The sequence below is a fragment of the Populus alba genome, chromosome 5 (genome assembly GCF_005239225.2).
Source record: "Populus alba chromosome 5, ASM523922v2, whole genome shotgun sequence".
Taxonomy (NCBI): domain Eukaryota; kingdom Viridiplantae; phylum Streptophyta; class Magnoliopsida; order Malpighiales; family Salicaceae; genus Populus; species Populus alba.
In genome coordinates, this window is record NC_133288.1 from 16,647,456 (window position 1) to 16,671,128 (window position 23,673).

Consider the following 23,673-nt stretch of genomic DNA (forward strand, 5'->3'; position numbering starts at 1 on the left):
TGATTTTTTTAGATTTGGTTGTCATTCTTTTAGTGGTTTCTTCTTTTGATTATTTTGTTAAATTGATTTTTTTTTCAACTTAGCCCTTCAATCTAAAATTATCCACCCTCTCTTTTCTCTTTTCAAATTTGATTCTTATTTTTTTAATTGTTATTTTTGTTATGAATTATTTTTTGTGATTGATTTTTTTCTTTCAAATTTATCTTTTTTTAGCTTTATGGTTTTTTCGATTTCGGTGCTTCCAATCAAATGGCTCAGGTCATGAGTTTTATAAGCTAACATTGTTCTCTATTTTTTAAAAATTATTTTCTTTTTCGATCTCATTACTTGACGTTGAATTTTTTTTTTTTAAAAAAAATAGGCTTCATGGTGTTCTTCATTTCCCTTTTTTATATAGTTTTTCTGATCTCATGACTTGTCTCATGGGTTTGGCGGGTTAACTCAAGTGGGTTTGTGCCCTTTTTTTCCCTTTTAGTTACTGTTTTTTTTTTTTTTGAATCCTTTTGTGTTATTAAATTTTTTTATTTTATCCTTCAATATTTAATTTGTTGAGAATTGGTTTTCGTGATTTTTTATATTTGGTGCTTTTGATTGAATGGCTTGGAATGCGAATTTTTTAAGCTAATAAGAGTTGGCATCATTATTGTTTTACTTATTTTTTTCATCCCATAATTCAACATTGATTTTTTAAAAAATTTAGTTTCATGATTTTCTTTATTTTCTTTTCACTCTAGGGTTATCTCAATCTCATAACATAACTAATGGGTTTAACAGTTGGACTCGAGAGAGCTCAAGTCTTTTTTTTTTTTTTTCATATACTTGGTATTTTTTTAATCAATTACATCTCATGATTCAACATTCAACATTATTTTTTTAAAAATTGAGTTTAATGATTTTCTTCATTGTACTTTTGTTAGATTATCTCGATCTCATAACCTGACTCGTAGGTTTGGCGATTTGGCCTGAGCAGGCTCAAGTGTTTTTTGACTTATAATTGCTTTCTTTTTCTTCTTTTTTTTTATTCTTTTGTACGTTTGATTTTATTTTTTATTTAGTCTTTCAACATTTTGTTAGTTGAAATAAGGGTTTCAATGTCTTTCTAAATTTGTTGATTTTAGTCAAATGATTCAAGTCACAGACTTAATGGGTTAACACAGGTTGATATTAATTTTGTTTTATTTTCCTTTTTTAAAATGTGCTTGCATTGACTGAATGTTATTTTTTTCCTTAAGTTTGTTTATCTAATCTGCGGCAGAATGCAAGTTACAAAACTAGTTTTTATTATTCAATGAAAGAAGGAAAATCCTATACATATAGCTTTTATGTGATACTAGGGGTGAGCATTTTTGGTTTTGTTTGATTTGGTATTTGGTTAAAAAATCAATCAAACCAAAATTTATATTTTTTAAATTATGAACCGAACAAACCAACCAGTTCAAATCGACTAGTTCAACTTGGTTTTTTTCCTTTCAAAACTAGCTTGACCTATGTCAATTTAATTGGGAATTGTTTTTTTTTTTTTGGTAAAACCTCAATCTAAAATCAATAGGTCTAGGTTAAATAGGGTAATTATTAGTAGAAAAATGATAATTTAAGAAGAAAATTCTTGTGAATCGAGATGAACATTTCCAAGAGATTAATTTAAATTTCGGATAAAATAAAGCAATAAAGCGATACAAGAAATATTAACTAGTGACATGTCGTGTAAATTTTTTAATTGGGTAAAATAATGATTTGAGGGCAGAAATTTTGTAAATTTAGGTGATATTATTTATAAAATAGTAGGAAGTTTTAAATAAATTAATGCATGACCATCTGCACGAGAAACATTGATTTTTGATATAAACATCGTGCACAATTGCATTATTTGAACCAAAAATAGTAAAAACATCTTAGGAAAGTTTTATGATAATTATGAATAGGAATCTAAACAAATTATTCTAAAACCCACAATGATTTAAGTAAATTATATGGTATGTTAATTTGGATTTTTGGCAAAAAAAATATTGATTTCCTAGTTTTATAATATTTAGTGTATCTTCTAATCTAATTATTGGACCGAGCTGAAATTTCACAAAACATCTTATAATATATTTTCTTATCTCGGGTTAAATTTAAGGACAATCAAAGCTTAAAAAGATTAAAAAAAAAGATAGATCAATACAACAAACTATAATTAGAAAAGCATTAGTAATGGTAAAATGATAATTGACTTAAATTTTAAACCTTATTTGCTATGAAGCTACTATTCACATAAAACAGTATCAAGGAAGAGAGAGGGATTTTGTTCTTATTCTCTTCAAAATAAAACATCATCTTACATGTCTTTCCATAGAGAATATTAAGAGAGATTGTGTATGCATGTGAACGAAAAACCAAACATAAAAAGTTTTAGAGAGAGAATGATAGTTTGAAGAATGGGAAAATAATGAAAGGGGGGCTAAAATTTGAAAAGAAAAATATAGGATTTTTGAAGGTTTGCAAGAACACACTCAACAAAGCTAAACTAGCAAAGGTGAAGTACTTACCCTCCATTAAATTCATTTATTTCTTGTTCTTTGGAAAGAGGGAAGAAAGTCAACTAAATTTTATTTTTAACATTCATGAGTAAATGTCAAAGGAAATTTGAGATTATGTAATTATTAAAAGGAGGTTTAGATAACATGATTAAGGTGTATTATTGAAGAAATTGAAACCAATCGGAAAAAAATTGGAGCCTATAGTGGTTGACCATTAAAGGGAAATTTAGGGGACTTTGAAATTTGTTTTATTATGTTGTTTTGATGTATAAATAATGATGGGAATACTTATGAAATTATTATATATGTTGTGTTTAAATCATGTTTGGTGTGTTGGAAAGTTTTAGGTATAGTTAAATTTCTTGAAAAACGATGATTGTTTTGGATGGCCATTAAGTGTTTGAGATGATGGGTGTAAGTATTGAAAATGAATGTTTATGAGTGTGTTGTCCGACCTAAAATGTTAGCAAATTAAAGATCAAGTAGTAATGGAATTTGGTCAAACTTTTAGTAATGTGTTTTAAGAATTAAATAAATGCATGGGGCTCTCATAACAACCATGTATGGTTGAAAAAACAAATTGTGGTGATAGTCCAAATAAGGGTGAACGAGGGTTGTAATGACAGTGAAAAAATGTGTGAGATTGAGTCATTATGAAAGCCTAATTATAAGTAAATTGAGGGCTGATATGTTACATGAGTTTAGGCAAATTTGGGCAGTGTTATGTATATAAATGTGAGCTATCTTGACAACCTATATACATGAAAAAAAAGGATTGTAATGATAAATCAAAAATATATAAATGTGAGTTGTTTTGATAGCTCATATACATTGAAAAAAGGATATAATGATAGATCAAAGAGATGAAAATACGGGTTGTCATGACAACCCATGTGCATGTAAATATGGGATGTTATGACAGCCCACTTGCATGAAAAAAATGGTTGTTTTGGCATCCCAAAAAGTGTATAAAATGAGCAACTAAGAAAACCATGTCCATAGGAACTATTATGACAATCCTTGTGTGCACCAATGTGGGTTACTATGGCAGCCATGAATGTGTGTATATTTAAATGGTGATGACAATTGTGAATATGTATGAATATAGGTTGTTATGATCAAAAGAATGCAAGTGTGCATTGTAGATGTTAAATCAATATGGTTTTGCATTGGATGATTTTATAAATGAGAATGGTGGTGGAAATTATGCGAACATATACTATAAAGATGAATAGATCTTAAGATTTAGACTAAAATCATGATGGAATTAACTAATAATATATAAATGTTTGCTAGTGTGATTTAGGAGGATAGATATGTGAAATATTCATAAAATAGATGGGTTGGATTAGCGTTTATCATGTGTTTGAGGAAATGCTAGACATTGAAAATTATTGATCAAAATGTTAAGATATTAAATTTGACTCTAAAATGAATAAGTAATATATAAAACCCTGGCAAATCATAAATAGTGTAATATTTGTTGAAATCAAAAAGTGATATTGTTGAGCTATAAATGATAGAATGAGTATTGATATGAACTAACAAAACTAGTTGGTCGAAAATGACATTATAAATATTGGATATGAATGAATATGATTAAAGAACAAAATAGTATATTCATCAAAGTTTATTTCAATCATGGATGGTGATGTAAGTGATTATATGAGTTTTAACATTGATATGAGATACTCATTGGAATTCAGGAGGGACTTTGAAAGCAGAAACTTGAAGCAGGTAGATCATGTCTCCACGTAAATACCTTGTAAGTGCTCAACACCTCGTTTTTATTTAAGTTTAATATAATTTATTTATGAAATCTAGAATTGCTATGTTATAATGTAATTATGAAATGGATTGGATATGATGGGATTGTGTACCATTGAAATTGCCAAGTTGATTTGGATATGATGACACTAAGTATTAATAAATTTGTGAATTTAGATTAAACACGACATGCTAATGTATATAGATGAAATGGACATGGTAAATGTTTGGAATGGAATGAGATGGTGTGTTAAAAATGTTATGAAATAGTTAAATTAAATATGTGAAAGGTATGGAACGATACTTAGTGGTCAAAGTGTTGGTAACTAAGGATATAACATGGAACGATACTTAGTGACCAAAATATCAGTAATTAAGGGTATAATGTGAATTGATACTTAATGACCGTAATGTCAGTAACTAATTATATAATGTGGGTCGATATTTAGTGACCGTAATGTCGATAACTAAAGATTTGGTATGGGTTAATATTTAGTGATCGAAATGTTAGTAACTAAGGATATGACATGAAATGATACTTAGCGACTGTAAGATCTATAGCTATGGATATGGCATGAATTAATACTTAGTAACCAAAAAGATGTTGACTAAGGAAAAGAATGATTTGACACTAGTAGTCAGGAAGGCAACGATTAAAGTAATGGACTATAAAATTTAATGATTAAAAGGGTAGATAACCAAGAAATTGAAGTATTGTTTGGTTAGTCTTAAGATATTGATGTGAGTGATAAATAAGAATTTAAACATCGTGAAGATAATATTTTTTTATAAATGGTACTAATGTAATAAGAATGAACATGAGGCATTGAAAATTAGACATGCATGGATGACATGAATTGATTGTGTCAAGTAATGATGAGACCATGTTAATATTAGATCAATTGAGTGTTATGCCTTGAAAAATCTTATTACTAAGGATCGAATGTGATTGATATATAGTAGCTGAAAGATTAATAACTACGAAAGTGATATTTAATAGGGAGAATGGAAATGAAATATATTGAATGTATAATTTAGATAAAAATGATGAAAAGTATTGTTAATGTAAAGTTATGATGCTTTTAAAAAATTATCAGTCTGGTTAATTATAAAATCCTCTTAAAATCTTCCTCACGATGTGATCTAACGTTCCTTATAAATGATGCAAAGCCATTACAAAAGCTTATGTCTTTGCGCATAGAAAGTACTTTGATTGTCTTTTTTTTTTCCCTCACCTTTTGTTCTCTAGAGAAACAACTTTCGTGATCGCGGCTATTCCCATACATAAAAAGCAAACAACTTGATTATACAAAGCTTGAAACATTTCCTATGTTATGATGCAATGTGATTGTTATATTTTTCATTCAGATATTAGCGTAATTATTTAACAGTTTTTAATATTTTAATTAGATACTTGACTCGCGTTGCATCATGAAATAATAAATTTAAGTTAGGATCAATTAAATTATGCATGCATGTAATGAATTAAATTGAGAGTTGTGCATGGTTATAAAAATAAAACAAATATTAATGATAACTAAAATAAAAAAAAATTAATAAATAAGTGTTGATTAAGATTTTAAATCATGTAAAACGGGACATTTATTAGGTATTGTTTGCTAAATTTAATTATTAAAACATGTTTTAAATTAAATCAAATGATGATAAAAATAGATATATACATTAAATTGATAAAATAAAATAAAATAAAAAAGAAAATATTATACAATGTTGTATATATTAGAAATATAATAATTTAGAAATAAAGTATTTTTGTTTTGTTTTTTTGAAAAAAATACTTATCTATACAAAAGTTCAAAAAAAAAAAGAAGGTTTATAATAAAAACCTTTTTAGAAATTAGATGTATGCCATAAAAATTACATATAAAAAAGATGCATTATTTTTTATTTTATTTTTAAAAAGAATGACAGAAAACAAAAAAAAGGGACAGATGCTTTTTGGATTATATAAAAAAATAAATTTTGTTCACATGCCTTTTCAACGAGTTTTTATCATAGGAAAAATTCAAAGTTGGAATCAAATAAATCATGCATGCATGCATGTGATGAATCAAATTAAGTGTCGTGCACTGTATTAAAAAAATATTGGTTAATTACCAAAAATGAATTTTGCTCGGTTTTTTTTTATTGCAAGAAATCTAAGTTGGAATCAATTAAAGTATACATGCATTTAATGAATTAAATTGAGAGTGGTGCTTACTGATTAATGAAAAAGAAGAAGACATAAATGATAACAAAAAAGAAAAATCAACTACTGTGTTGCGACATTGATTTTCTTTATTCACTTTCATTTATTTTTGCTGTGTTCCTTTTATAGATTAAAATTTATTCATTTACTTTTCGCCTTCTCCTCTCTTTCCAGGAGATGTAAACTTGACTAGCACAGCTGCTTCCCTGTGGTATTTTAAGCCAAAGATACTTGAGCTATTGCCATAAAAGCATGAGTGAGTTTCCTGATTTTTTTCAAAGGTTTTTCACACATTATTTTTCTTTATTTTTTTTTTTTTTGATTTGGGAAAACCCCACCTTCTAAATGGATTTAGATGAGTGAGTAAAACCCTGGCTATTTTAGGCTCTTACAAAAAATATACTTCTTGACTCAAACTCAAAACCTGCTGTACAGAACTCAAACTCTTTGCCATCACGCCATGTTTTTTGGGGACAATTTTTCTTTACTTCCTAACATTCTAGGCTCAATTTCATTAATGGTTTTTTTTTTTTTTTTTAAGCTACGGTGAAATGCCTGTCGAGATCCACAAACTCCCTCCATCCATACACGCTATCATATCTTTGGAAGATCAAATCAACGAGAACTGAAGAACAATATAAAAAAAATCCCTTGCATGGATCCATATGAGCATAAAGTTTCTCCTGTGTTTTCTTATGCTTTCTTTATTATTGGCTCACCAGCACAATTACTGTATTGTTTCATGAGTTTTAAAATAATTAATACCAATTGTTTGATTTTTTCCCTCTGTAAATACAGAACAAACGCTTCACATGCAAAGCTTCCATAATTGACTGTGATCTTAACTAGGGCTGGTGGTACGTATGAGAGCTGCCCAAATTGCAATAAGACACTCTCTGAAACTAGCGACAACCTCAAATGTATTGAACATGACTTGCCAAGCTCCACACCTATACCATGGTTGGACCATAACACATACTACTTTTTCGTTTTTTTCTCTAAACAATTTTAATTTACATTATCCTTTGTTTAATATTTGTTCCCGGGCACTCATTAACTTTTGGTTTTAATTTGAGCTTCATGTTTTGAGTTCATTGCATCGAGACTGATGGGAAGGATAACTCAAACTTCCTATTATCTGGCAAGCCTTCTGAAAAGTTTTTCAAGTCCTCGGCTCATCACTTCGTCTATGACAAGAATTTCACAGATCTGTTCCACCCCAAATGCTTGAGGTCTTGAAACTAATATTGTTAATTCTGTTTTGTTTTATTTAAAATAATTGAAGTATTTTATATTAATTTAAAAAATAGAATGAAACAGAATAATTTTTATTTTATTTTAAATTTCGATTTGTTCTGGATTTTTCGGTTAAATTCCATCTGGAATGTTTCAATTTCATTTTATATGTTCTATTCTGGTCTTGAAAAGTCATTAAATTAAATTGAACATGGTTCAATTTAATTAATTAAACCATCCAAGTATAAAAAGCTCTTTTTCATTACTATTTTCAATAACAATGATATTGATAATAATATTGAAAATTATTATTATTATTTTCATTAATAATAATATTAATTTTTTAAAATTATATTTATCACTAATATATATGGTTTATATTCATGTTGTTTTTTTCAAGTTTATACTTTGTAGGAATTTGAGTAAAATAAGGAATGTTTTAGATCTCATTAACCTTGATAACATTGACACAACTTTATATTTAAAATATTTGTGTTAAAATATTTTAATTTCATAATATTTTTATCTTTTGTTCAAGTTGAATTACTTTAAGTTAAAGATCTATTTAATCTTGACTATTTAGAAATGTTTTAAAATTTAAAATTATATTTATTTGATATAATATTTATATTGCATAATTTATAATTAATTTATCTTAAAATTAAATTATATATATATATATATTTAAACAGTATAATTCTGAAACGGAAGAAACGGAATTAAGAACCTTTCTTGAAACTCAAGATTTTTCAGCTGCGTTTCGGGCCTATAGATCTTCTCTCAACATATGTGACATTTATGTTGGGAATGTCTTTGACGATTGCTCAGAAGAGACACCCATTAAACTGATTGTGCAAGCTGAGGCAGGGCTCAAATACTTGAAATGTATTAAATTAATTTTTTTTTATTTTTGAAAATTATTATTTTTATTAATATATCAAAAGGATGTGAAAATATATAAAAAAACTAAATTTATGGAATGCAGTTCGCACTCGTTTCCATACAGTCACAAATTAGACACCTGTAACAACAGCAGATACAACTTCCATGACCCCTCCAGCACCTGCCGTAACAACTCCATTGAATGCTAACCTGCCTCAGATTACCTCAGATTCTTCCTCCCAGCTTCACGTCAGGTCAAATGATTCAAGAAATCTTTCCCCCTCGAACAAGAAAGGCTTTGGTGTCGTGGTGACTTACATGTTTACTGGATTTGTAGGATGTTCAGTGAACCGTGGAATTAGTCGTGGTGAGCGCAAGTTGTCCGGACACCCACGTAAATCAAAAAAAAAGAAAAAAAGAAAGAAAGAAAGAAACAAAGGCTTTGGTGTTCGTTGATCCACCCACACAGGATATATATGAATGCTTTTCTTACTTAACCTATAGTCAATCATCAACCAAAATGTTTAAGCATGCTAGCTTTCTAAGTTTCTAAGCCTTGAAAAAAAAAATATTTAGCACTGCTTGTTCTTACTCGCTCTCAATCCCTTCAAGTCTAAACAATAGTACTTGACACATCTCATGACTTTCTTGATGAAACTCCAGTCATCGTTCGTTGTTTACATTCATGATTTTGAATTATCCATCTTTAATATTTAGAAAAAATTTGGAATGTCTTATTTTAAATTGGTCTCATGAACTTTTTGCTTATCATAATTGCCTGTACTTAACATAAGGATTTGAAACTCCCCTGCAACTAATTAAAATTTTCTATGTAGTCTTTCACATCTACAAAGCTGATGACCATATTTTGTTATTTAAATACGCAACAAACTTCCAACATACACAGCGTTACAGAAGATGAAGACATTTCAGAAAAGAATGGCTCCACACAAGATGACACTCCAGCAGAACTGATTTCTAATAAACAACGACTCACTTCTTCTACATCTACTGAGGTAATATTGCTCTTGATTTTGTTTGCAAGTTCTTATTTTTATGACCAATTAACTATCTCATCCATTTTGTTGCTTTTACCCTTCATGTATATCGGTAGTCATATGATACTTTCTGGATTGTCTTCTTCTTTTATTATGTATCGAACACAATTTTCAATAATCTCTTGTATCAGCCTGAACAATTTAAGCCACCACAGCCCTTTTTTTTTAAAAGGAGTGTTTTACCCATTTTCAAGCTCTCCTTCACTCAAACTGTTTATAGATATATGACCACTTGCATTCATGTACATAAATGACTTTATTTTTGTTGCAGGGCCGTGAGAGCTCAAGAAAACAACGTTTTGTGTCTTAGTTAATTCTCAAATTAAAAAATGCTTTATAATATTGTTGTGAGCAGCTTTGTTTACGTGGACTTGCCGCTTTATATGAAAAAATTTAAATATTTAGTTTATTTTTATGCTTTATATATTTGCTGAGAATAATTCTTCATGCCCGCAGAGCAAGGGCAACAAAGCTAGTAAATAGTATATTGAGGCCATCCATGCATGTGTAATATTTTTCTTGCATGCACGGTATCCGGTGGTAAAAAGAGACAGGGAAGCGAAGAGAAAGGAAAAGAAAAGGAAAGGAACAGAAAGAAAGTAAAGGAGCTGGCGGGGTTAGGGGCTTAAGGGGAGTAGACTAAGGAATCGATAGTCGGCGTCATTTGTCTCAGCCGACCAATAATCACGTCCCCCTTTTCCTTTTTAACTTCCCACACTGACCTCTTTATAAGACCCTATCATCTCTTTCCCCTTTCTTTCTTTCTTGATTTTTTATTTTATTTGATGTCCCATTATCATCGGTTCTTTCGTGATATTTTTTAGCAACCGGAAGGTGCCTTGGTTTCAGGGTTTTCCTTATCTGTCACCTCATTGTTTTTTGATTAATTGTTTAGTTTTTTAATTATAAAGTGAGGAATTATGAGAAGTTTGAGTGAGCATTCGGCAGAGATGGTGGTTCAGGGGGGTGAGGATAGTGTTGATAAGGAAAAGAAGAAGAATAGGCGCCGATTTAATCGCCGATCCAAACGGAACCCTCCCAATCCAGGTAATCGTAGCTTATAAGTACTAATCGTGTTTGTCTTTTGTGGTTGTTGAGGAAAGTACAATGGATTAGCTGTTGTAAGATTTGAGCTATACTAAAAAACAACAGCAAAAAAGATAGAAAGAAAGATTAGTGATTTTGGAATTTTTGTTTTCTTGTTTTTGTCAGTTTTTAACAGCTAAGAATTTTGTGAACAGAACAGTGTTCAATTAATTTATTTTTTTAATTTTTAAATGAATCAATCAACTTCCTCTTCAACTCGATTGATGCTGTGATGAAAAGTAAATAAATCCTCTGGAGTACACTAGCATACTTTACTGTCTGTGCCTAGACTGTGTAATAATTCTGGTATTCTTTCAGAACAATTCTGATGATATGGTTTCTGTTTTTAATTGTCACGAGACCAGCTTTTAGTCAACCAAATGAACCACGTGGGGAATCATCACTGTCTGTTGGAAATGGTGGCAAAACAAAATGTTCGAGGCAGCTGGAATTAGATGCAAATCCCATCAGGGAGCATGGACCGACCACAGCATCGGGTGTTGTATATAGTTCTCTGCCAACTATGCATGCAAACGAACAACTGGAAGACCTGGTGCCATCTGATCGTGGTGGATCAATGCTGGCTAAGCCATGTCCAGAACCAATTGTTGGTGGAGGTCTCAATGGAAAATTGCTTCCTTTTCACCAGCTCGAGGGTCAAGCTCAGAGTAAAATTTTTGCTCCATACTGGTCCATGGAGACTGTTAATGAGGCGTTGGAGGTTTGTTTGATATTTAATGCAATAATATTGTTGTCTATACTAACATAGCTTTTCCTTAATTTTTGCTTGCTCACATGTGTTTGCTATCTCAAATTCTTGGCAGAAAGGTGATGTATTTAAAGTGTTATTTCGTGTAAATGCTCACAATCGACTTGAGGTTTGTTCTATGCCTATTTGCAAGTGTTCTTTCAATTTTCCGTATTAACTTTTTATTCTTAGCCATTTTCATATGCTGCTTTCTATTGGTAGGCGTACTGCAAAATTGAGGGAGTTCCTACAGATCTTCTTATCAGTGGAATTGCTGCACAGAACAGGGCTGTAAGTTTGAGCTTCTCCATTTTTTTTTTCATATTATTTGTTGGTTGGTAAATTCTCACCGAGTAGTTAGAAAATGACCAAGATGCATTTCAAACAAGATGTCTGATCTACTTATCTAAAATAGCTAAAAGAATCCTTGACAACATATGGGAGCTAGATTTCACTCTTTTGGTATTGAGTGAAACTTTTTCATGTACAGGTGGAAGGTGATGTTGTGGTCATCGAGGTTGATCCTTTGTCATTCTGGACCAAGATGAAAGGGTCAAATGAGCCATCAAACAATCTTTCCACAGCAGAGGATAGCAATTTACATCTCGAAGCCAATGGAAAAGCTGGTGGCAGTCGCCAAGGTAAAAGTAAACTGAACATGGATTGTAAGTATGCTGATTTTGGAAATTCCTTGGTTCCTCAGAAGGGGTTTTATTATGAGTATAGTTCATGTGCTGGTGAAGATGTTCATGATGAACTGAATGGGCCAGTGGGTTATAATTATGCTAATGGTTATCACCAGTCTCCTTCAGATTCTTCACATGTTGCTCATTCTATGGGGCAGAGTGAAGTTTTGAATGGTGTGGGGAGGATGTGTTCTATGATTAGTTCATACCCGTCGAAACGACCAACATGTAGAGTTGTTGCTATCATTGAAAAATCTCCTCGTCGAGATGCTATTGTTGGCTTTCTCAATGTTAAGCAGTGGTTTTACTGCAGGAAAGGTTGTAAAAAAGATGCAAAAAAGAACAAGAGCTTGCTATCAATTTCAAAATGCGAATACTTTGAGATTATGCCTGCTGATCCAAGATTCCCAAAACTGATGGTCCTTGTGAGCAGTTTACCTAACTGCATCAAGAAAAGGTTGGAGGATGAAGATGAAACAGTTGAAATGGAATTGGTAGCTGCACAGATCGATAAATGGAGTGATGAAAATCCCTTTCCAGAAGCCCATGTCTCGTATATTTTTGGACGGGGTAGTGAAATGGAGTCGCAAATCAATGCTATTTTACATGAAAATGCAGTTTGTTGTTCTGAATTTTCTCCTGAATCACTTTCCTGTCTTCCAAGCAATACATGGGAGGTGCCAAAAGAAGAATTCCAAAACAGAAGAGATCTTAGGAATTTGTGCATATTTACCATCGACCCTTCTGTTGCTACTGATTTAGATGATGCTCTCTCAGTTCAAAGGTTACCCAATGGCCTTGTCAGAGTGGGTGTCCACATTACTGATGTGTCATATTTTGTTTTACCTGACACAGCCTTAGACAAAGAAGCTCAGATTCGATCAACCAGTGTTTATATGTCGCAGCGCAAAATACCAATGTTGCCTCCATTGCTTTCTAAGGACGTAGGTTCTCTTAACCCTGGTGTTGATAGGCTCGCATTTTCTATCTTCTGGAACTTGAACAGTTCTGGGAATGTTGTAGATCGCTGGATTGGTCGCACTGTGATACGATCTTGTTGCAAGCTTTCATATGAACACGCTCGGGATATTTGTGATGGGATGATTGATGCAGGGACTCACAACAACTTCAGGGACCTTCCCCAGTTGCACGGTCATTTTGAATGGGCAGATGTAATTGGATCTATCAAGTGTCTTCATGAAATTTCAAAGACTTTAAGGGAAAAGAGGTTTGATGATGGGGCTCTACAGCTTGAAAGTTCTAAAATTGTCTTTTCGTTTGATAAACATGGAGTTCCATATGATAACACACTTTGTGGGCGAAAGGACTCAAATTTTCTCGTTGAGGAGTTTATGCTTTTGGCGAACAGGACCGCTGCTGAAATCATATCTCGAGCTTTTCCAGATAATGCATTGCTGCGAAGGCACCCTGAACCTAATATACAGAAACTTAAAGAGTTTGAAGCTTTTTGTTGCAAGCATGGTTTAGAATTGGACACTTCTTCTGGTAACTTCCGTCGGTCATTAGAGCACATCAAAGAAAAGCTCAAGGATGACTCTGTGCTATTTAATATTCTTATCAACTATGCTTCAAGGTCAATGCAGTTGGCGACCTACTTTTGTAGTGGTGATTTGAAAGATAATATGAATGATTGGGGTCATTATGCACTGGCTGTTCCTCTCTACACGCATTTTACTTCACCACTGCGCCGATATCCTGATATTGTTGTCCATCGAACACTGGCTGCAGCCATAGAAGCTGAACAATTGTATATGATGAATAGAAGAATGTCTCGTAAAGTGAGGCCAGGTGAAGAAGTGACAAGATGCTTCACTGGTATTTGTTTTCTTAAAGATGCTGCAGGATCCTCAGAAGGCAGGGAAGCATTGTCAGCTGCAGCATTAAAGCATAGAATTCCCTGCACAGAATTACTCACAGATGTTGCAGCTTATATCAATGAGAGAAAGCTGGCTAGCAGGCATGTCAAGGATGCCTGTGATAAGCTCTACGTGTGGGTTTCAGTGAAGAGAAAGGAGGTAAGTTTTCTCCCTTTATTGGGACCTGAATGTTCAGTTCTCTCATCCTATAATATGCTTTTGCATCCTGTTTCTCTAAGTTATAAAATTTGTTGAACTTCATAACACAGAATAGGATGATAAATTTGATGAAACAAATTTTAGATGAGGTAGTTTTTGTTAGTGATTGGCCATTAAATGGTTAATATGCTCTGGATTCTATTCAATTATCATGTGTTTGTTTACATATATGGCCAGGAATCCATTTCCTTCCTTCTCATGTCCTGCAGGTTTTATTGTCTGATGCTAGAGTTTTGGGTCTTGGTCCAAGGTTTATGTCCATTTATATCCACAAACTAGCTGTGAGTATATCTACCTATATATTATCCACAGTTTTGACTAGATTGCATAATGGTCTCTTACTTTCAACCACACATGCTTTCAGATGGAAAGACGTATATATTATGATGAAGTTGAAGGCCTCACAGTGGAATGGCTTGAAGCTACATCGACACTGGTGCTAAGTATACATGCCTCCAAATGCTCTGTCAGGAGAGCAGGCCCTGGCTATTACAGGGCACTCGATGAGGTTGCATGGGTCATAAATCCTTGTGATCGTAACATGGAACCTGACATGGAGAGTACCCAGGGATGTCGGGCAGCCCAGCATTCTGATCCCATTTTGAAATCTGAAATTGATCCTTTTGTTTTCCCTCTCACAGTGCGTCTCCTCTCAACAATCCCTGTTGCACTTAACGCCACTGGTGGGGATGATGGGCCCCGCAATATTGGGGCACGGCTGTTCATGAGCTCATATTTTACCTAGACTCTGTTTCATGAGCTGGTATTTGAGTGGCGGATGAAGTTTTTCAACTCAATGAATCCTACAGAAATGAAGGTGACAGAGCTTTACAAGGGATCTCTTGTAGATAAGAACTTTAGTGTATAGTTTTAGATTAAAAAAGAAGCAAAAATCCGTGGTTTTTTCAGAATCACTGATTTTTAATGGGTGTTTTTTTCTTCTTCAACCTTTCGATGCTAAAGCATCCAGTGGAAGGTGCAGATGATAGCGGGTTCCTTGCTGTGGGAGTTCCAGCTAAGGTGGCTGTTTTTATCAAAAGCTGCTTGATAGTGGAATCGACCCTTGTTTTTGGAGGTCAGTTCCATCCGACATAATGTGGTGGCTCATTTCTGGTGATTTGGAGCCAATTTCTTGCTTTACTAGTTTTGCAGCTCACGCTGCTCCGCAGGCTCACCTTTAATTTCAAAAAAAATATATATATATTATGAGTAGAATCCAAGCGTGTTTGGATCTATCAAGTTAGTTCTTAAATATATTTGGGTCCTGTTGCGGCAAGAACACAAAGTTATTTTGGATTCTGCCCAACCTTATCTAAGTCTAGCCTTGAGTTAGCTTGACAAGACCTAAAATTATTTGGGTCCTGTACATAACAGGATCAAAGTTTATTTTTGAATCTTGCAACAAATAATTTGTATGTAATTTATAAATGAAAATAAATTTAAAATTAAGTGTAATTTGATAAAATTATTATTACAATACATTTGGTAAAATTAGTAAGTGATATAACATTTAATTTTTCAAATTCATCAATTATTTTATTAATAATATTAATTACAATAAAATATACTCTTATAAATTTTTACTGAAACTAATAATATTTATAATGTAAATCATAATATTTTTAGTATTAATTATTATAAAAATAATATTATTTATAACTCCAAAAATAATAATATTTTTGAGATTAAAACTATTAATTATACTAAAAACAATATATTATGAAAACATATAATAATAATTTTAATATTAATTATACAAAAAAAAATAATATTAAGAGAACAAATAATAATAGTTTTGAGATCAACACTTTAATTAGACTAAAAAAATAATAATATATTTTAACACCAATAGTATCAATTATACCAAAAACAAATATTAAGAAAAAATATAATAATTCTTTTAATATTAATTATACTAAAAAAATAAAATCAACAAAACAAATAATAATATTTTTACTATTAATACTCTAAAAATTAATTATACCAAAAAAAGAATATTAAGAAAACTAATAATAATTTTTTTAATATCAATACTTGTAATTATACTAAAAGTATAGGCAGCCTAAGCACTGCATGGTGCTTGGGCTACACCCAAAAGGAAGCAGACCAAGTGTCAGGTGGCATTGCGCTGCTGTTTAGAGTGGTGTTGCTCAAACACCACGTGGCGCTTTGTTTGTCTCGGTTAGCACGCAATGCTATTTTGGGTCCTACTCTGCCAAGTTCAAGGCTAGGCTTGGGCCATGCCTAGCAGTGCCCAAGTCAAAGCGCTACCTGGTGCTTGGACTGCAGTGCAGAGGAAGCAAGCCAAGCGCCACGTTGGCACTTGGGATGTCCGCCCTCGGGAGGGAACCCAATCGTCACATATCCCAACGTGGTTTTTTTCATAGTAACAACAGTTTTTTTAAAAGTTATTAATGATAATAATAATATTTATACTCTTATAAATTTTAATGAAAATAATAATATTTATAATACAAATAATAATATTTTTAGTAGCAATAATATGAATTATTATAAAAATAATATTATTTATAACACCAAATATAATAATATTTTTAGAGACTAATACTATTAATTATACTAAAAAATAATATTAATAGAGCAAATGATAATAGTTTTGAGATTAGTACTATTAATTAGACTAAAAAAATAATAACATTTTTAATACTAACACTATCAATTATACTAAAAAAATATATTAAGAAATAATATAAGAATTCTTTTAATATTAATTATACTAAAAAAAAATATCAATAAAACAAACAATAATATTTTTTACCATTAATACTCTAAACATTAAGTATACTAAAAAATATATATTTTTCATCTAATTATGCTAAAATTATAGGTAGCCCAAGCGCCACATGACACTTGGACTGTAAGCACCACGCGGCGCGTGGGCAGCCTACCTTTTGGCGTGGCAACCAAAGCGCCACGTGCGCTCTTAGTCTGCCCCAGTGCCCAAAATTAGCCGGGTGGCTATGCGCCTTGCTCCTTGATCTGCCCCCAACCCCAAGTCTCGGCAAACTAAGTACCAGGGGGCTTGCCTCCAAGTTGGCGCCTCTATTCTATAGCTCAACTACACTCCTATCAAATAATGCAGTTTATAATAAAAAGCTCTCACAGTTTATATTAAAAGCACTCACAGTATATCCACAATATAATCAATAATAAATTTATTTACAATAAATAGTATTTCATACTACAGTGAAATAATGAATAGTTTTAATTGTAGTTAATTCTCATATTTGTAGTATGGACCAATGCAGCCCATAACCTTTGATTTTGGGTTAACTGGTCCTTAGCTTTTTAGTACAGTCTTCAATAATAAATGTACGAGGTTGGACTGGGAGAAGATAATACTATTCTTTTCACATTTGAATAAAATGGCTTTTTTTCTTTTAGTGAGATGTGTGTGTGAGACAGAGCTATTTCTTTCGTTTCACTTGCTCTTTGCGAAAGTTAAGATGAAATGAATCAATTACGGGATACAGTCTACTCTTGGGGGAGACGCCATTGGAGGGTTGATGTGTTTGTAACATATATATTGAGAGAATGTGTTTGTAGCATAATTTGACCCCCATGAGTTTTTGCTTTTCTTGTTATAAATGTGCATTTAATATTTTTTTTCCTATTTCATTTTCACTCAGCCTTGCAGCAAGATCCACATCTAAAAACTCTTAGTTCTGGTATTGCAGCTAGACTTAAGGTTTTTGGATCCGGCGTTATAGCCAAAACTCATTTAAACTTAGGTCATGCAAGTTTAATATTATTATTAGTATTAAAATATTATTATTGTATTATAATGAATATTTTTAATATAATAATTAATAAATTTGAAAAACAAATATTATTAATATTGAAAAACAACTATAGAGATTTGATTTGAATAGTAAAATTAAAAACTATAAGAAACTTGAGTTAGACATGTTTAATATTATTATTAATATTATAATTTATTATTATTATTATCGTTATTATTAACATTATTATTAATAAATTTGAAAAAAAATACTATTATTATTGAAAAAAAATCATAGATTTGATTTGAAGGGTAAAATTTAAAATAATTGTTGTTGCTGTTGTCGTCGTCGTTGTCATCATTATCGTTGTTATTCTTATTATTATTATAATTATTAGTGTTATTCTTATTCTTAATATTGTTATTATTTTTATTATTATTAAGTTTGAAAAAAATATTATTACTATTGAAGAAAAATCATAAATTTTATTTGAAGAAATTAAAAACTATAAGAAGTTGAGTCAAATAAGTTTAATATTTTTATTTTTATTTTTATTATTATTAGGAAACCAGACCTCAGAAACTTGGGTGTGGTTGGGGCGCCAGACCAAAGTTTATAATCATTAATATTATTTTTATTGCTATTATTATTGTTATCATCATCATTATCAATAATAATTTTTTTAAAAAATATATTATTACTATCAAAGAAAAACTATAAATTTAAATTCAAGGAATAAAAAAAGCAATAAAAAACTTGGATCAAATAAATTTAATATTATAAATATTACTCTTGAATCAAGCGTTACAACTAAACTTAATACTCTTATATTTATCTTTACAAATAAACATAACACTTTTAAATTTTAATTATTTTTATATTTTTTTACACCAAAAAAAAAAAAAAATAACCCGCGCGGCACATAACTAGTCCAAACTATTTTTAGAAGCAAGCTGCCCTAAAGAGCAGAAAACTCCCAGGAGCCCTAAATGAAATCGAGAGCGCGCCAATCCTGGTCGGAGGAAAACAATCAATCTGGTTCATTGATTGTTCTATGAGACATGACGTCTGCAATTGGATGGTACGGGCCGTTAGTTGATCTCTGCAAAACCGATCAACACATCGGCGATATCGTTCAGCTTCTCGTCTTTGTTCACCGCTCCACTCCCGTTCAGGTATTACCTTACATTTCCTTTATTAATTATAAATGTTCGCCTCCTTAACATAATTGGTTTCTGGTTTCGAATCATGCAGTACAAATTATTCAAAAGGTGGAGAAGTAATCAGGACAGACATTCAGGTTGGTGATGATACGCTGCCATTTTTCTCCGTCTCGTTGTGGAAAAAAGCAGATGGGAACCATGGTTGTTGCCAGGTGATATCTTACTGTTGCAAAGTAAGCAAGGACACCCTTTTTTTTTTCAATTTGCTTCAATTTTCATAATATATTCAAGATTAATTGGGGATTGCGTTTCTGCTTTATTGATTCTTTATCGATGGGGAAATTTCACTCATATCTTTGGAATTTCGTTCCATATTCCGATAAAGTATCAATGTTTTGGAATTTCTGATTCGCTCATTTCTTAAACTTGTAGCGGTGATAATCACATAAATTGTTGATTTTTGCTATTTGTTATAATCTTTGGGATAATTCAGATGTGAAGATCACTAAATTTGGACATGCCGTTTAGAGGCCAGAAACGGTCGAGTGCGCATCATTAGTACGTTTAGTCCATCCTTACGGATCTCTTCTCTCAAAAGGTACTTCATTTTGCTTCGCTTTTCTGCTTGGAAGTGTTAACCCTGCACCCTGCCCCGGATATTTGGAATGGAATCTTGGAGTCATATTTTGGACTTTCAAATTTTGAACATCACAACTGCTTAGAATTAAGAGGAAATGAAAACGGAGGCTATTCTATTAATGTTCAACTCGTCTTTTGGGCTTCTCTAAATAATGAATATGTATGTAGGTGTAGATGAGTTAATAGAGGAATCTCAAGCAGGGAAAACAACGTTGGAAAAGCTTTGCAAGGTAATAAAATGGGTGCAGCGAGCTAGATCTGCTCTTAACACAATCGGGTCACACAGTTTTGTGGTAATGTCTTTGCTCTCTTGTTTTGTAGCTTTAGTTACATTGCATTTAACTACGCCTAATCTTATATGTTGCTTGGGGAATTTGAATCCAATAAACTCATGGTCTCTATTGTTTAAATCGAATAAAGACTCTTTTAATGATTGTGTTTGTGGACGTGATATACAAGTTGTGTTTAATGTCTTTTCTTTTTCATGTGCTCTAATCTTCCCATTGTAAGTGATCTTTTTGCTGGTCATGCCAAGCCACTTTATTATTAATTGAGAAAATGTCATGGTCACAGAGTTGTTGTTGCTGTTTTTGCCATTTCAGTCATTTAGGAATTTGTTTTCCCATGTTAATTGCCCCCGTCATCCTCTATTTTGGATGTCATTACACTTTGCATTTTGTTTTTTGAAAACCTTAAACTTTTCATTCCCGATTTTTCTTATGATTGTAATTTCCACCTTCTGTTAAAAATCTGTTAGTTAACCTTAGAAATGGAGCTGACTTTTGGAAAAACAATTCCATAAAATGACCAAATAATCTATGAGGAACTTGCAACAAAGTCATCCCTTTTCATCTCAGATTTTGTTGAAAAGGAATAAGCTGTACACTAGGTAATGAATCTCATAAGCACCACATCTATACCATCGCATTCTTATCACAACAGTTGCATCTCCATCTTTAAGCCTTTAAGTTGTATTGGTACTGTTGGCTAGTTGTATGCTCATTTGAGTAATTACTGAAACAACTTGCATGGCAGAAACCGAGGAACTGGAAATTGCCAAAACAGAGTGAATCTCAGAACTTGCTCTTGCTTTCAGAAGTATTGGGCCTAAGTAATTCCTGTAATGCAATTTTTAATGCATCAATTGGTGAAATTTTCCTACCAATTACCTGGAGAGCACTTGATGACTCTGATATGGAAAAGATGTTTGTCAGCAGGAGGACGACTGAAGATAAAGATAATAGTTTAGCAGAAGATTTTATTTGTCTTGGCTGTCACTTATGTGGTACTCCTATGGTTTCAGAGAACGGGTATGGAAAATTGAAACTGTCATATTGCAATTATTTCCTGTATGGAAAGTTGAACATGAATTGGATTGCTGAATAATTTACTGGTTGCTACAGGTCTATATGCAAGCAAAGCAATATTTCACTCTATTGCCTGAAAAGCCCAAATCACCTTCATGCAGTAACCTTGATTTACAGGCCCTTTATGGTATGGATTTGTTCATGCAGTAATCTCGTCTTGATAAGTGCAATGCTCTTGTTCATATTAAAATGATGACAGCACCGTACTTTCAGACTGCTTGATGATATTCCATGCATCTGTTCTAGTCATTCTGCTTTTTTCCCCTCATTATATGGTTGGTGTTGCCCCTCTCTGCGTGATAGATTTTCTTGTTTTCAAGATTTCCAATAAAAACAAGTATTTTAGGAACGAGTTCATCTGTTCTTATCTTTGTATGTCTTAGATCATCTTGAAATCAATATCTTGCTGATTGTGATCTTCTGCATCAGATTTATTTTTGCCATTGCATTGTTTTACCATAATCATGTCAGAGCATTTCTTCACCGCAGTTATATGTCTGGGATGAATCAGAATACCTGCCACTCCTCGTAAGAAACAAGGCTGCAGTAGTGTTGTTTGGAAACATCAGGGCTGAAAGAGTCTACTCATGCTTTAGAGGACAAAACCGTAGTCATAATTCCAACCAAGCATATTTTTGCTGGGAGAATGTAAAGAAAGGATTAGTGGGTTCTTGCTCATCAGATGCAGATAAGAGCCTAGAAGTCAAGGAGAAAAACCACCACAATAAAAACACGAACTTTCATATGATTTGGTTGGTTCTTCTAAAGATATTGTTGCAGCAGGGAAAGAATAGTCCCTTGAAATTTGAAGCAACTGTGAACACCGGCCTAGATGCCGAACACGGGAAGTTTGAAATGCTATCTGTTTCAGTTCCATGCGCCAGAAACAAATTGTTCTAGCCCAACAGTCCTGACAAAAGTTTCTTTTAACTCTGTATTCTAGGTTAAAGTTATATTTATTATCCTCATGGTATTTTTATTTATTTATTGAGCTTGTAAGATGTTCAATGAATTTAAAAATTAATCATGATATATGTAAACTGACTCAAATATTTTAGGTTATTAAAAAATAAAATGTGACCAAATAAACAGGATATACTGATTCAAAAACTCATTTAAATAGAAGCATTAACAAATATATTAATAGACTAGGGGTGCTCCCCCACCCGTCTTTTTCTTTTCTTTTCTTGTTGGTACATATTTCTTTTTAATTAAATATTTTTTTGATTTAATTCTAAGTGATAAAATTTTTTAAATTATGGTAAAAATACAAAATTAAAAAAGAGAAGACCACAATATAAAATACAGATAAAATGCATGACCAATCTTGAATTTAAGAAAGTACTTTTCAATCCCTCTGTTTTATTTTCTCATCTACTTCATTTAATTTAGTTTTTTAAAATTTTAATTTTGATTTGAAAGTCTGTTTTACTCATTTTTAGTCCATGCTTTTAAAAGAAGAGAAAACAAACTCATAGCAGAACAACATAGAAAAGAGAAATTTATCAGTTGATTATATTTTTTTTTTATAAAATCAATTTTGATATCAATAAAGTTTTCAACAAAAAGAGTTCCATTGAGATTTTCTAAATATTCATCATTCTGTGAAAAGTAAATTAAGATTACTAGAGAAGTTATTTTCCAATTTAAATTTGTATTTTGAAATAATTTAAATGTATTTTAAGTTGAGAGATATTTTATTGACACAATAAAAATATTTATTAAATAAAAATAAATGAAAAAATAAAATTTTAGATCTAAAAAATCTTAGCTTGATTTTCTTACCATCAAGTAGAAAACTGGGTATGTAGACAAATGCATCGTCTCCTTTTATTTTATTTTTTAAAAAAGGGTTGATAACATTTTGTTCACTTCTTTTGCCATATAAAAAAGCCACGCACTTGAGCTTGACCCGTGATTTTGGCCTTTTCTTTAAATGAGCTAGACGTGCTTGGCCTCTGTATATTCGGCCATAATGATTTTTTTTTTCTAATTAAGTTTCATGAAAATAAATAAATTTTAAATAGTTTAAGAATAAAAAAAATATTTTTCTTATAAAACTATCCGGCATTTTTTTACAGCCCTTTGTGATTTGTAGTTTTTTTTTTTCTTAATTGTTTTTCTGCATTTTTTGCACAATTTGTTTTATTACTGCATGATTACAGAAAAAATAGAATCCAAAAGGTTTAGTTCTGTATTTTTTTTTTAATACATCCACGACATAAAAATAAATATATTATTTTTTATTAAATTAAATTTTGCTTCTATGATTCTGATAATTGTTTTATAAAAAAATTGCCAATAAAGAAATGACATTAATAGGATAAAAAGGCACATTAATAGGATAAAACTTTTTTAATTAAAAAATGCCTTTTTGTATCATCATTTTTTTTGCAAAATTAGATGCAAGTAACAAAAATAAATATAACATGAGGTGTGTGTACCTATATTATTCTTAATGATATTTTCTCAAC

The 23,673-nt window shown here is 31.5% G+C and overlaps 2 protein-coding genes across 2 annotated transcripts; both read left to right on the forward strand.

The window, feature by feature from the left end:
- The first annotated feature begins 9,206 nt into the window (after positions 1 to 9,206).
- On the forward strand, positions 9,207 to 15,343 carry LOC118029371 (DIS3-like exonuclease 2). The gene is made up of 9 exons (XM_035033254.2): positions 9,207 to 9,629; positions 9,943 to 10,718; positions 11,123 to 11,478; positions 11,582 to 11,635; positions 11,728 to 11,796; positions 11,996 to 14,227; positions 14,497 to 14,568; positions 14,652 to 15,104; positions 15,251 to 15,343. The coding sequence occupies exons 2-8, from the start codon at positions 10,592 to 10,594 to the stop codon at positions 15,030 to 15,032; spliced, it is 3,291 nt and encodes a 1,096-aa protein (XP_034889145.1). The 5' UTR covers positions 9,207 to 9,629; positions 9,943 to 10,591; the 3' UTR covers positions 15,033 to 15,104; positions 15,251 to 15,343.
- A 3,748-nt stretch (positions 15,344 to 19,091) lies between these two features.
- On the forward strand, positions 19,092 to 22,200 carry LOC118029372 (uncharacterized). Its single transcript, XM_035033255.2, has 6 exons — positions 19,092 to 19,205; positions 19,722 to 19,791; positions 20,001 to 20,125; positions 20,868 to 21,142; positions 21,236 to 21,326; positions 21,689 to 22,200. Exons 1-6 carry the CDS (start codon positions 19,092 to 19,094, stop codon positions 22,097 to 22,099), a joined length of 1,086 nt encoding a protein of 361 aa, XP_034889146.2. The 3' UTR covers positions 22,100 to 22,200.
- The last annotated feature ends 1,473 nt before the right edge of the window (positions 22,201 to 23,673 follow it).

What these genes read in the sequence shown, in the direction of transcription:
- LOC118029371 (XM_035033254.2), top strand. Translation starts at nt 10,592, where the DNA reads ATGAGAAGTTTGAGTGAGCATTCGGCAGAGATGGTGGTTCAGGGGGGT. An exon ending in ACGGAACCCTCCCAATCCAG is followed by an intron (nt 10,719 to 11,122) that starts GTAATCGTAGCT and finishes TCACGAGACCAG; the next exon opens with CTTTTAGTCAACCAAATGAA. An exon ending in CTGTTAATGAGGCGTTGGAG is followed by an intron (nt 11,479 to 11,581) that starts GTTTGTTTGATA and finishes AATTCTTGGCAG; the next exon opens with AAAGGTGATGTATTTAAAGT.
- LOC118029372 (XM_035033255.2), top strand. Translation starts at nt 19,092, where the DNA reads ATGACGTCTGCAATTGGATGGTACGGGCCGTTAGTTGATCTCTGCAAA. An exon ending in CGGATCTCTTCTCTCAAAAG is followed by an intron (nt 19,792 to 20,000) that starts GTACTTCATTTT and finishes ATATGTATGTAG; the next exon opens with GTGTAGATGAGTTAATAGAG. An exon ending in TGATTTACAGGCCCTTTATG is followed by an intron (nt 21,327 to 21,688) that starts GTATGGATTTGT and finishes TCTTCACCGCAG; the next exon opens with TTATATGTCTGGGATGAATC.